Source organism: Eurosta solidaginis, chromosome 4 (genome assembly GCF_040869045.1).
Source record: "Eurosta solidaginis isolate ZX-2024a chromosome 4, ASM4086904v1, whole genome shotgun sequence".
In the NCBI taxonomy this organism is placed as follows: domain Eukaryota; kingdom Metazoa; phylum Arthropoda; class Insecta; order Diptera; family Tephritidae; genus Eurosta; species Eurosta solidaginis.
Window position 1 is genome coordinate 278,064,814 of NC_090322.1, and position 13,749 is coordinate 278,078,562.

General features: G+C 36.1%; 1 protein-coding gene across 12 annotated transcripts in view; it reads right to left on the reverse strand.

The window, feature by feature from the left end:
• Window positions 1–13,749, reverse strand: part of f (forked) — a 231,506-nt gene that overhangs the window by 3,350 nt on the left and 214,407 nt on the right. For all 12 annotated transcript variants that reach the window (XM_067778484.1, XM_067778483.1, XM_067778490.1 and 9 more), the window contains one exon: window positions 1,185–1,428. In XM_067778484.1, coding sequence (XP_067634585.1) covers window positions 1,185–1,428 — 244 coding nt within the window. The remainder of the gene's footprint in view (window positions 1–1,184; window positions 1,429–13,749) is intronic.

Below are 13,749 nucleotides of genomic sequence, written 5' to 3' on the forward strand. Positions count from 1 at the left end.
AACAGATTTTAGAGAGGCTTTTTTTTATAGAAAAAGTTCCACCTCTAGAGATTTGTCTATAATTGGAAGCACACAATAAAAGAGAAACTTGACAATTTGACAGAACATAATCTAGCACATAGATTATCTATTAACGATTTATTGTAGAATAAGAAAAGTGTAAACGTGGTCTAACTTAGCCCAAAACATGGACTTGTCGTTTTTTCCATAAGAAGCAGGCATACCGGATCATTCAATTCGGTACATTTTTGGTATCATTTCGGGAAAGCTTTAAAATCATTTCGATACAATTTTGGGGCAGTTGAAGCATCCTTTCGGGTGCGATTTGGGACTTTTTTAAGGTATCATTTTGGAAGAACTTCAGGATAATTTCAAGAATATTTCGGGAAAAATTTGGAACAATTTCAAGATAGTTTTGGGATTATTTCATGATCCTGTGGCTGTCCTGAAATTTTTTCGAATTGGTCTCGAAATGATTTCGAAGTGTACCCCAAAGGATGCTTCAACTGTCCCAATATTTTCCCGAAACAGTCTCGAAGTGATCTTGAAATTGTTATTGTTATATGTTTATAAGTTTCGTTTTTATTAAAAAAAAAAATAAAAAAATAAATGCACTTGTTTTTTCTTTTATTTTGTGCTTCCATTACGAGATGACAGCCTAGAGAAGGTTCTACGCCGCAATCTCTAAAATTTTTTCACAATTACAGATTATATTAATAATACAATTTATATGGGAAATCTATTTATTTAATTACCGATTAAGAGTTAAGTATGAAGATGAAGATAATCTCGTTATATGTAAACTAGTTCTTAGCTTTTTTGCAACTACATTGTTTTTATAGACTGAGGTATCTCCATACAAAATCGTACATCAGTAGGTATAAAAAATTTCTGGTATCAGGAATCACAGTTTTAACTATTTTTTTGCGTAAACGGAAAGATTAATTCGATTAATTTTGAAAAAAAAAAAAAAACGCATATGTTGGAAAATCTACATGCAAACATGTTATGTCCAATATTTCATATTTAGTTAAAATTTAGATATAGATAGATTTTTTATAAGGATTTCAGAATACCTCCTTCGGCACCAAAGCTGAAACGCTTCCAGAAGTTACAACTGTCCCCGTGATAACGTTGTAGTAGGTGGGTGGCATTATATTCAATTTTATCGATTTTGAGATTACCTGCACACTATTAAGATCTTGTATGGAAATGGCGGAGAGTGGCTGGTGGTGTTTACGCGTAGCTGTGTCTTGATTAACAATTGATATATGCGAATTGATAGTTTTCATATTATTAAGCTTTTCATTGTGCTTCTTTTGCGGTTGAACTGGTAATGGAGGCGGCGGTGGCGGTTTAGGCGGTTCAAAACCTACTACATGCTGGTTGGACACCTGGATATGCATATAATCCTCACTATCAGTGGATCTAAGAGTAAGAAAGAAAACCATACAAAATTGAAGCAAACGCAGGGGACGTTCTGTACATATTATATCGCACACATAGATCAATAGGGAGCTAACTAAAAAATCTTAAATTTTGAAGTTATGGGCTTTCCTATTCAATACCAACCAAACTGTATACTCGATTTACTAATACCTCCACCAACCAGTACGGCAGAGGAGAGGCAGTAATTTTTCACGTTTTTTGAACACTGCGATTTTTCGAGTTGATTGCTATTTTGAGCTAGGTGTGCGATATATAAAGGCAAAAATCCCTGAACAGCATACATAGACATTTGTAAATGATCAAGTTGAATTAAAGAAAGACGTCTTTCATGGTACGTGTCATGTCCGTTGAATCACAATCATTGTGAATTCATACAAGTGAAAAATCTTTCTATTTTTCCATTTCCACACCAACCTGTCAAACAATAGATGACAGGGAGAAGGGCTGTCGCGAATGGCCAGAGAATGGAAGAAAGGTTAGCTTTTTGCTCACGGTGATTAAAGTGAAGGGCCCGTTTTTGTTTCAAATCAGCTTTTCTTTTAAATGTTATTAATATTCATTTCTAAAATATAGTTAATAGCAGGGCGAATTTAGTACCAGGTGTTGTTATCCCAACAGCCGATTGCTTCTTCTTCATTATTTTCCATACATAGCCTTGTACAACAAAATGTCAGTTAATCGAAATCAATGAAAGTTTTCTTTTGACTTCACATTCTTCTGCATGGCGAATTGGTTGAATTCGCTTTGCCAACACCTGGTATGGATTCGCCTTGGTTCATAGATAAAATATTAGCAGCCAGTTAACCAAACATTTTAATAATGCAATGAACCAGTCGTCTACAAATATTTTCGAAAAACACTATTGAGTAAATGATTTAAGTAATCGAACAATGATTGAACAGGTGATCGGGGCTGTTTACTATTGTGAACGCTTTTTTTTTTTTAAATTCGTCACTTGTATGAATTCACACTGATCACAACTAATAAAAGCGGCATATGTAGAACGTTCTGCAGCATCACTGACGATATAAACTTAACATCAGGTATAGCTCGCTTTTTAATTTCTTTGTCAAAATAGTTATTAGAGGTTTACAATTTTATTAAAACGTTAAATTTTGTCAAATTTGTTAACAAACCTTTGCCAAGTTGGATGCGTTCGTAATATCATCATTTTTACTACTAAACTTAAAATAATTGTTGGCTTTATTTGAACATGAAAATAATTTTTTTAGCGAAATTTCTCATGAATTATAGATAAACACACAAATAAAAATAACAAAAGATGTGGTGAAGTGGACCACTGAAACTGGTGTTCGTAGCATTGTTTATAAGGTGCAGTTTGCACGCACTCATGTGGCACGCGAGTTTCAAAGGAAAATGGATATCGTTCGTCTATAAATTAAATGCACCAATTACTTTACGGTATTCGTTTTATACCTGAATGCTAATGTACATACATATACATACGCAGTGCAAATAAATGCATATTCATATACATAGGTATATAAATAACAATCCAACAGAATATGTGTATGTACAACGTTAAGTGTTAACAGTGGGCGCTAATTCATCTAATTGAATCAGTAAACATTAGAATGGGTCGATTTGCATGTTCACAAAGCCATGCTCTAGCTCTGACAACATATTTCCACCTAGAGATTTATTCGAGATTTAGGCATCTGAAAAGATTTAACGTTAAAGATTGCAAGTTTTATCATGCAAAATTAAATATCGAAAAGCAGAAATCTTCATTAAATCTTCATTCATTTCAACATTTCAGGTATGGCAACCAACAATTCATATATCATAATATTTTTTGGGAGGAAAATATTTTAAGGTAGGAGCAATTTTAAATTTCATGGACGACAGGTGTTTTTTTTTAAGATTTTCAAGTTTAGATTCTTATTAATTTGAAAATATTTAAGTTTTTTGTGGGTAAAAAACTTCACAAAAATTTAGACTGTTTATGTATGTACTATAGTTTTTCAATATGAAAAAAAAAACTTCAAATAAAACTACAGTGGAGACAGTGTAGGTTCAAAAAGGGGAGAAAAAATATAAACACGAAGCTCGATTTACCTCCGAGTAGAAAAAGCTGCTTTGAAGTAGATAAAAAGATGGTGAGTTCCGATTGAGCTGTCGACTAAAAAAAGTTCGTTTTGCCGGGCGGAGTATTAAATAAAAAAAAACTTTTTAAAAATTAACTTTTAGAATAATTAGGACTGTGATATAAACTGTAAGATTTAATAATTTATGTTGTTTTTATTTTTATTTTCGGCCTTTCAAAAGTTATATCAAGAAGAATTTCCGAGCTCTAGGCCACACATATATATTAGTAATAAAAATGCAATTGATTATACCATATATGTTGTATTTATTTATTTTGTCGATATTTCGATTTCAATTAGAAATCATCTTCAGGGACTTGTGTGTCGACAAGGTGCATTCACAAGTCCCTGAAGATGATTTCTAATTGAAATCGAAATATCGACAAAATAAATAAATACAACATATATGGTATAATCAATTGCATTTTTATTACTAATATATATGTGTGGCCTAGAGCTCGGAAATTCTTCTTGATTTAATAATTTAGGTGTAAAGTTTTAATGTTAAAAATATATAATTATGTACAATATAGAATTTTTATGTCGCAGACGAAAAAGCCTAACTATCGTTAAAGGTTACAATGAACTTATAAAGTGTTATGTTTCTTTACAGTCAATTTATTTTTTAATTTTAAGTTACTTTTATTAACCAATAATAAAAGCTTATTTTTAAAAAAGTTTTTTTTTCTTTAATTTTATTTTTTACCTTTTAGCTCGTTTTATTAACAAGTAATAGAAGCTTGTTCTTAGAAAAGCTTTTTTCTTAAATTTAATTTAAATATGAATTTTTTTTAATTTTTAGTAGGGTAAAATATTGTTTAAATTAGTTTTGTGAACTTTACTTAGTTATTTGTTACGTTTCTTATCTTATCCATTTCTTTTAATGCATCAATATTACAAGGTTTCTTTGAAGTCAACTTTGAACAGTCAAGTTCTTCTATTCGAGTGTTAAATAACTTAAAATCATATTTTATTGTGACTTTGCCTATGTCGCGTTCAGTTTACAACTACTCATTGCAGATCTCTGTTCTGTTCCATCGCCAAAAATCTGTAAAACAAAACCAATTGCGCAGAAAAGTATGCAACAAAAAGTATGCAACATTTAGCGATAAAAGCCTAACTTCTACGTTTGTTGCATACACAAACAAAGCGAAGTTACCTGCGTTCTTGAGGACTTAGGCTTTTATTCCCTTGTGAATACAAATCTCTACCGATAACTCTGTTATCGATTAATTTATCGAATTCTCGCAAAGTAATATTGCATTGCCATCGGAGTTATACATGTGTGTAAAATTTCAGCTCAATCGGACACCGAGAAGTGTATCAAATTTAACTTGCAAGATTTGATTACAGACAACAGCCAAGTGAAAGTAAATAAAACCTTATACAATTATGGTGTAAATGTAACCTATGCAAAATCTCGAATTTGATAACTCTTAGAACTGCAAAGTTGCATTTGAAAATTTGTAAAATCACATGCTTGCAGGGTTCAGCAGTATATATAAAAGTCTATGAACCGTTAATATGTTTGTCATTTAAACCGATTTTCACTCCATTAAAGATCTTCATTCGCCCTAACATTCCGTTATATAAAGTTTTTCTATCAAATGGTTTAGAAGATATTCGTGCATTAAGAGAAATAGAGCACAATCTAGATTCGTATAGTAGTATGTACTTTCCTTGTTGTTGTTTAATCGAGTTGCACAAGGCCATCTCGGTTGACTGCAATTTGCCTACACTAGAAGGCAGCTTACTTTCTATCATCAACATGACCTCAAACATTTTCGCAATAATGATTCACCTCGTTTGTTGAGGCTGATTGTTTCAACTGAGCAGTAGTATGGAAAAGCCGATTGCAGCCCTAATGGCGAAAGGAAAAATGTGAAAGGAAAAGTATATACACACCAACACATATATATACCGCAAAACAATTTCGTTGCCTACATTTAGGCGCATAAGAATGAAACCACAAAACAGCAAAACAATTTTTAAATGTCCCCTCATATTTCTAATGAGTCCTAGACTTCACCCGAGCGTTTTTAAAGAGTCCCATAGATTTCTAAAGAGCCGCTTGCCTTTGTCTTGTATACATACTGACACATATGTATGTATGTACGTGAGAGAATTTTGTGAACCCAGCAAGAAATCGAGCGACTGCACCCCAATCCCCCACCCCCTCTTTTTTCTCGTCTACAAAAAGTAGCAGTTTGAGACCTGTAGTACCGCCCAATCTCCAACCCCCAACCCCCTTTTTTCTCGTCTGCAAAACGGGCCTGTCGGACACCCGCAGGGGCAGATTGAACATTTTCTTTGACATTTTATTAGATTGTAAGTTTGTATGTACATGCTGTCCCATATATATGCGTGTGCGAATTTCATAATTAACTAAAGGTCATCTTAATATTGAACTTATGATTTCTTTATCACAGAGTTTTGAGTTTTTTTGTTATGTATTTCAATAAAACATGTTCTCACATTGATTACAACCATTTGAGCTCCTTAACAATGACAGCATATACATAAATTATAATTTTTTAAATATGAAGATTGAACATTTCGTTTGATATTTTATGAGATTGTAAGTTTGTGTGTACATACAGACACATATGTTTGTACATGGGAATTTTATTAAACCATACTGATAAGAAACCTTAACCGTACAACATTGAAACATATTTATATGTATATAACCACATGCTGTATTTCATTTAATTAAATTCGTTATCAGATTTTCCGTAAGTATAAAACATAGAAACCCGATCAGGGGCAGATTGAACAATTTTTTGGAAAACATTTTAACGAATTATCTGAACTTTTACAGAAATCTATAGAATTATTTTGTAAATATATTCAAATAAAAGAAAATTCTGAAGAATTTGCTATAATGTCACACCAAACATTAATGACTGAAGCATTTATGGAGAACAATAATGTTGGTGATAAAATTACGGAAAAGTTTAGTAAATTGATTGAAAAAATGAAAACATTTCAAGAGCGAGATAGTGGTTGGAGTCTAAGTGAAATTATCCATCTAGAAGTAAACATAAATAAATACCAACCAATTAGAGGTTCATTATATATACCGCTACCAAAAATTATTGCAGATAAAACAGCTTGTATTAACATTGTTAACAATGATATATATTGCTTTAAGTGGGCCATAATTTCATCTCTTTACCAACCCTCAAAACATGGACAAAGGTGTTCTTCATATCGCATTAGAAATATCCAAGATTCCATTATAACTTTAATTAATAATAAAGTAGTCAATTTTGAAAACTAAAATTTCCATTACAAATAAAAGATATTGAAATATTTGAATCAAATAATCCAGATATTAGTGTAAATGTGTTTGGTATAGAAGACAGTTCGGTAATAGTTCCCTTTTATTTAACAAAAGAAGAAAAATCACATCACATTAATCTTATTTCTTTATAAAGTGATGATTTTAATGAAAGCCATTATGTTTGGATACAAAATTTAAGTAGATTAATGGGGCATCAAGTTACAAGACATGGACATAAATTTTATTTTTGCAATACATGTCTAATACATACATTTTGATAAGGAAGAAAAATTACTAACCCATAAAAGGCATTGTAGAAAAATTGTAACACGCATGCCTACACCTGAGAAAAGAATATTAAAATTTGAAAATTTCAAAAAAAGAATTAGATTTACCATTTACTATATATGCAGTTTTCGAATGTATTATTTTTATTTTCGGCCTTTCAAAAGTTATATCAAGAAGAATTTCCGAGCTCTAGGCCACACATATATATTAGTAATAAAAATGCAATTGATTATACCATATATGTTGTATTTATTTATTTTGTCGATATTTCGATTTCAATTAGAAATCATCTTCAGGGACTTGTGTGTCGACAAGGTGCATTCACAAGTCCCTAAAGATGATTTCTAATTGAAATCGAAATATCGACAAAATAAATAAATACAACATATATGGTATAATCAATTGCATTTTTATTACTAATATATATGTGTTGCCTAGAGCTCGGAAATTCTTCTTGATTTAATAATTTAGGTGTAAAGTTTTAATGTTAAAAATATATAATTATGTACAATATAGAATTTTTATGTCGCAGACGAAAAAGCCTAATTATCGTTAAAGGTTACAATGAACTTATAAAGTGTTATGTTTCTTTACAGTCAATTTATTTTTTAATTTTAAGTTAATTTTATTAACCAATAATAAAAGCTTATTTTTAAAAAAGTTTTTTTTCTTTAATTTTATTTTTTGCCTTTTAGCTCGTTTTATTAACAAGTAATATAAGCTTGTTCTTAGAAAAGCTTTTTTCTTAAATTCAATTTAAATATTGTCACGGATATTAACATCACTAAGTTATACCATCACTAAGGCGATGCCAAGGCCACGATAAGCAGTAATTACGTCAATAATCAAATCATGTATACACATATATAAGGCAGCCGAAAGATGTCACACACAGATGAATTTACTTATACGCCTATGTATGCGCGAGAGACTGTAAACTACAAACATTCACATCAATAATTCAATCATTATGTATCTACATAAACGAATAAATAATTACGTCTACACATATGTATACGAGCAGCGGAGCGGCAATGCACAAACACATGCATATATCTTATCTGAGTTGTCACAAGAGAGAGCAATAATTTGTGCACGTAGTTGTGGCTGGCGATTTTGTAGCCGAAACTAACTAGTAACTTCTGGAAATCGAAGAGCCTAGAAGTATGCAGCGTAAACTATAAAAGCCGGGCAGGCGAATAAGAAGTAATTCAGTTTGATTTGAGATTTGGATTAAGCGCTATCTAGCGAGCTATAGCAGTATTATTTTGAATAGTAGAGCTTCATTTGACCTGTCAATCAGTTTGGTTATTAAGTAAGCTATTCGTTGCAAAGTACAAGTGTTATTGTGAAGTACTTGAATAAAGGCCATTTTGCATTATTACATATTGGAGTTATTTATTCAACAGTTTAGCGATACGAACTTAGCAGAGGGTTGCAAATAAGAGGATTTGCAGCAAATTCGTTACAATTGGTGTCAGAAGAGGAATTGTTGAATAAATTCCAGAAGACAACAAGGACATGGCAAAGTTCAGTGAATTGAAGATCCAGCAACTGAAGAAGGAGTTGGAGAGCCGTGGATTGAATACAAGCGGCGTTAAACTCGAACTTCAGGCACGGCTACGAGAGGCAATGGAAGCAGAAGGAATTGATGTGGAAGAGTATGTCTTTCATCTTGATGGTGAGGAGACAACAAAAATTGAAGAGGAAAACGAAACATCGCAGACAGTTACGAGCACAGACTTGAACATGATATTAACTGCAATATCTGCACAAACATCGACAGTAACATCAATATCGTCACAAATGTCATCACAACTGGAAGAGCAGAAGACATATATGGCATCACAACTAGAATCACAGAAGATACATATTGCAGAAATGTCGTCAGAAATAACATCAAAGATCGAAGCATAAGAAACGCGTATTTCAGAAATGTCGTCGCAAATGTCATCTCAACTGGAAGAACAGAAGACATATATGGCATCGCAACTGGAAGAACAGAAGACATATATGATATCTCAGTTGGCTCAGCAGTTGAAAGCGCAAGAGGATCGCATATCATCGCAGTTGGAGGGTTTTAGTGAACGACAAGATAAAATGGAAGCTGAGATGGATGCTTTGAAAGATCGGATTCAGCAGTTACAATTAAATCGTCCAGCAGTTTCAGCGAGTAATCCAAAGGTAAAAACACCATCCTTTGACGGTTCTGTTCCTTTCCAGGTCTTGAAGCTACAGTTTGAGAAGACCGCAGCAGTGAACAACTGGAATGTGGAAGATAAAGTTGCCGCACTCTTCGTAGCATTGAAAAGACCAGCTGCCGAAATCTTACAGACTATTCCAGAGTACGAACGGAACAGTTATGACGCATTGATGGCTGCTGTAGAACGGCGATACGGAAGCGAACACAGGAAACAGATATTTCAAATAGAATTGCAAAACCGCTACCAAAAAGCTAACGAGACTTTGCAGGAGTTTGCTTCGGACATTGAAAGATTGGCTCATCTTGCAAATGCGGAAGCACCCGTGGAATACACGGAAAGAGTGAAGATTCAGAGCTTTATAAATGGCATATGGGACGTCGAAACGAAGCGAGCCACATACGCGAACCCAAAGCAAACATTTTCTGAAACGGTATCCCATGCATTGACTCAGGAAACGGCGTCATTATTGAGTAAACCAGCATACAAAGCTCATCGTGTGGAAGTAGAAAGGCCGGAGTGGGTAGATACAATTTTGGAAGCTCTGAAGGGATCACAACAGAAAAATGCCGGAGTTATGAAGTGTTTCAAGTGCGGTAACCCAGGTCACATTGCACGTCATTGCAGTAGCAATTCCAATAGTTCCAACAATGTGGGTGGCCGTAAACGCAGAGCTGAAGGAGACGAGCAAATCTCCAAATCCACTCAATCGTTAAACTAAAGCGAGTCAGCCGCAAGGGGCGACAGCTGGCTCCCTCAATTGAATGCCCCATAATCTCTATCTCGCAAATTGGAAGAAGGTCAAACAATCTTACTGTCGGAGGACATGTGGATGGAAAGGAACGTTTACTGACTGTAGATACGGGTGCACCTCATTCCATCATTCGAGCGGATTTAGTCAACAAGAAGATAAGACCATTGCATGGAGCAAGATTGCGTACAGCCACTGGAGAAGACAGCACGGTTCTAGGAGAAGTATCATGTGAAGTCGCAATTGGGAACGTCACGGTAGTACACAATTTTATAGTGGCAGAGATTGTTGATGAAATCATAATTGGAGTGGACTTCTTAATCGACCAGGGCATCAAGATCGACATGCAAAGCAAGACGATGCGATATAAGAACATGGATGTACCACTTAATTTCAGCTACGAGAGAGGCTACAGCAGTAAACGAGTGCTGGTGGAAGAGAGTCAGCGAATACCACCAAAATCCGAAGCAGTCATCTGGGCAAAGGTTGATGGAGATTGTGGGACAAACAAATTGTGGGTTGTCGAAGCAGCAAATAAATCAGCACTGAACATACTTGTAGGAAAAACCCTGGCTATGACAAAACAAGATGGACGTATTCCGGTAAGAGTACTAAATGAGTTCAAGTCACCATTCAATTTGACCAAAGGAGCTATTTTGGGAAGATGCCAAGAGGCCGAAGTAGTTATTAACTGTGAACAGCTCCAGGAATACGTTTCATCTAGTAATACTGATCTTTCAAATGATATCACGGCTTGGACGCATGGGCTAGAGGAAGCCTATCAGAGTAAGGCAAAACAACTGCTCATAAAATACGCGAACATATTTGACCAGGATGGTTCCAAACCAGGCCGCACCAATGTTGTGAAACATCAAATTGACACTGGAGATGCGAGGCCGATCCGTCAAGCTCCACGTAGTGTTCCACTGGCGAAGCGGGAAGTTGTGAGTCAAATCATACAAGAAATGAGTGACAGCGGCGTCATCGAACCATCAGCTAGTCCATGGAGCTCACCGGTAGTACTTGTAAAGAAGAAGGATGGAAAAATGAGGTTTTGCGTGGACTACCGAAAGTTGAATGACGTTACGAAAAAGGATAGCTACCCGTTACCAAGAATTGACGACACTCTGGACTCGCTCTCTGGTACGAAATGGTTTTCCACACTGGACTTGAAAAGCGGCTACTGGCAAGTGGAGGTAAAGGAGGAAGACAAAGAGAAAACAGCCTTCAGCGTCGGAGATGGTCTTTGGCAATTTACAGTAATGCCCTTTGGACTATGTAATGCACCAGCTACTTTCGAGAGACTCATGGATCAGGTATTGAAGGGTCTACATTGGAAAACATGCTTGGTGTACCTGGACGACATCATCGTATTGGGCAAGAATTTCGATGAACATCATAAGAACTTGGAGGAAGTTTTCCAAAGAATAGCTGGCGCTGGTCTGAAGTTAAGTCCCAAAAAGTGTTCGCTGTTTAAAAAGGAAGTAAATTATTTGGGTCACAAGGTAACGACAGAGGGCATCTGCACTGCGAACGAAAAGATAGAGGCTGTAAAGGATTGGCCAAGACCACAGAACCTACATGAATTAAGAAGTTTCCTTGGGCTGTGCACATATTACCGCCGATTTGTACAAAATTTTTCCAGCGTAGCCCATAGCCTCCATGAGCTTACAAGAAAAAATAAAGCTTTTGAATGGAAGAAGGAGCAAGAAGTGGCTTTCCAAACATTGAAGGAGCGTTTGTGCACTGCCCCAATGTTAGCATATCCGATTCCAGGAGCAACGTTTATTCTAGATACAGATGCGAGTGGATATGCTATAGGAGGCGTTTTATCACAACTGGTCGATGGACAGGAGAAGGTAGTTGCATATTACAGCCGTTCGATTGGAAAACCAGAGAGGAACTACTGCGTTACGCGGAGAGAGCTGTTGGCATTGGTAGAGTGCGTTAAACATTTTCACAAATACCTCTACGGCCAGCGATTCCGTGTCAGGACGGATCACGCAGCTTTAAAATGGCTACTGCAGTTCCGTAATCTGGAAGGACAATTGGCACGGTGGATCGAGCGACTACAAAGCTATGACTTTTCCATTGATCATCGAAAAGGTAGTACCCATGGAAATGCCGATGCAATGTCACGAAGACCATGTAGTTTGGAATGCAAGCACTGTTCAAAAGCCGAGGCTAAAGAAGACATTATAGATGTCCGGCTAATGACTATAACATGTACAGATGAATGGGACAAGGAACAGCTAAGAAAGTGCCAGCTAGAAGATGCAGATCTGTCACGTGTTATGCAAGGGCTCGAACGAAATGAAAGACCAAACAGAGAAGAGATGTCAGCAGAGAGTCCCATTGCGAAGTCATATTGGGCACAGTGGAACAGTTTAGAATTGATATCCGGTTGCCTTCATCGAGTATGGGAGAGTGAGGATGGTAAATACAAGAATAAACTGATAGTTGTTCCCAGAAAGAGGATTCCTGATGTGCTCAGCGAGCTGCATAATGGTCCAAGCGGAGGTCATCTTGGAATCACGAAGACGCTCGAGAAGATTAAACAGAGATTCTATTGGGTTGGTTGCCGTCAGTCGGTTACTGAGTGGATTGCGAACTGCGAGGTTTGCAGCAGAGCGAAAGGGCCCAGAACACGAAGTCATGGCCAGATGAAGCAGTATAACTCAGGTGCGCCATTTGAAAGGATCGCTATGGACGTCGCCGGTCCATTTCCTACTAGCAACGGCGGAAACAAATATGTACTGGTAGTTATGGATTATTTCAGCAAATGGCCAGAGGTATACCCAATCCCAAATCAAGAAGCGGAAACGGTAGCAGAAGTGTTTATAAACAATTGGGTTGCAAGGTATGGTGTACCAATGGAGTTACATTCTGACCAAGGCAGGAATTTCGAATCAGCTGTGTTCCAGGAAATGTGTAAGTCATTGGTCATTCGAAAAACACGGACAACTGCATTGCATCCTCAATCCGATGGTATGGTAGAACGATTCAATAGAACATTGGAGGAGCACTTAAGGAAAGTAGTGGACAAGTACCATAAAGAATGGGATACCCGCATACCATTATTCTTGATGGCTTGCCGATCAGCAGTGCATGAGACAACGGGCCAAACCCCTGCAAAAGTAATTTTTGGCAACGACCTTAGACTGCCAGCTGATTTGAAGTTTGGGATAGATGCCAATGCGGAGAGAAATGTCAGGAAATCCACTAGTGATTTGGAAGAAGAGCTAAGAGAAATACATGATCTGATAAGGCAACGAACAAAGATTATGAGTGACAAGATGAAAGCCAGATATGATAAAGCAATTAATTCAGAAGGTTTTCAGGAAGGAGATTTGGTGCTGTTATACAACCCGCAACGAAAAAAAGGTTTGTCCCCGAAATTGCAATGTAATTGGGAAGGCCCATACAAAGTTGTAAAACGGATCAACGATGTAGTGTACCGCATACAAACCATCGGTAAACCACGAACCAAAATGAAAGTGGTCCATTTGGAAAGGCTGGCAACGTTTAGATCGGGAGATTTGTCTGATCGGGACGATCAGACTTAGGTGGAGGGTAGTGTCACGGATATTAACATCACTAAGTTATACCATCACTAAGGCGATGCCAAAGCCACGATAAGCAGTAATTACGTCAATAATCAAATCA